The sequence below is a fragment of the Fukomys damarensis genome, unplaced genomic scaffold (genome assembly GCF_012274545.1).
Source record: "Fukomys damarensis isolate Sample0158 unplaced genomic scaffold, DMR_v1.0_HiC HiC_scaffold_37, whole genome shotgun sequence".
Taxonomy (NCBI): Eukaryota; Metazoa; Chordata; class Mammalia; order Rodentia; family Bathyergidae; genus Fukomys; species Fukomys damarensis.
This window is the reverse complement of record NW_022900949.1, coordinates 3,010,961-3,011,630: the sequence shown is the minus strand read 5'-3', so window position 1 is coordinate 3,011,630 and position 670 is coordinate 3,010,961. Positions and strand designations below refer to the sequence as shown.

The following is a 670-nucleotide window of genomic DNA, read 5'->3' as shown; positions in this document are numbered from 1 at the left end:
GCCTGGGAGCTGGACGTGGGGGCGGGGTCGGACACGAAGGGCCACAGCCTGCGGTCCAGCCGGTCCTCCACCGCGTCCTGGGGGGCAGAGGGAGGAAGCACCCGTGATGCCCGTCTGCTACTGCGTGCTCCAAGCGCCCCCTCCGCAGACCAGGCTGCGGGCAGGGGATGGGGAAAGAAGGGATTTTTCCATTAAAGCCCCAGGACCCTTAGCGGGGAGCCGAGCTGCTGCCTGGATGGGGTGGCGGCCCAGCCCCCGGGTACCTCCAGGACGTCCTTGATGACCGGAGTCCAGCGGGACAGCTGATACGTGGGCTCGGTGCGCTCCCTGCGCTCCAGCCGGCTGGAGGAACCACAGCCCTGCAGGCGGGATGGGCAGGGTGGGGAAGAAGAGGGGTCACGGAAGGGTCCGGGCCTCCTCCGCAGGGCAGGGGCAGGTAACCAGCAGACAGAGGGGTGGAGTGGAAGGCATCCAGGGGTCCAAGTGAGCCCCGTCCTCCCGCCCTGGGACTCAGGCCAACCGCACAGCCCACAGCACCACAGCCAGGCCCCATGCGGAGGGGCAGTGACTCCCTCCCCATGGCTGTGGTGCCTCCAGCGCCCCGCCTACCCCGGGGTTGGTCACAGTGGCCCCCAGCTGCTCCAGGTTGCGGACCAGGCTGCTGTAGGCC

General features: G+C 69.7%; 1 protein-coding gene across 1 annotated transcript in view; it reads right to left on the bottom strand.

Moving 5' to 3' along the window:
• Stxbp2 (syntaxin binding protein 2) overlaps positions 1–670 on the bottom strand; it is a 6,048-nt gene that overhangs the window by 537 nt on the left and 4,841 nt on the right. Inside the window, exons 15-17 of the mRNA XM_033759416.1 lie at positions 610–670; positions 264–359; positions 1–77 (exon numbers count right to left, since the gene is read on the bottom strand). Of these exons, the coding sequence (XP_033615307.1) occupies positions 1–77; positions 264–359; positions 610–670 (234 nt within the window). The remainder of the gene's footprint in view (positions 78–263; positions 360–609) is intronic.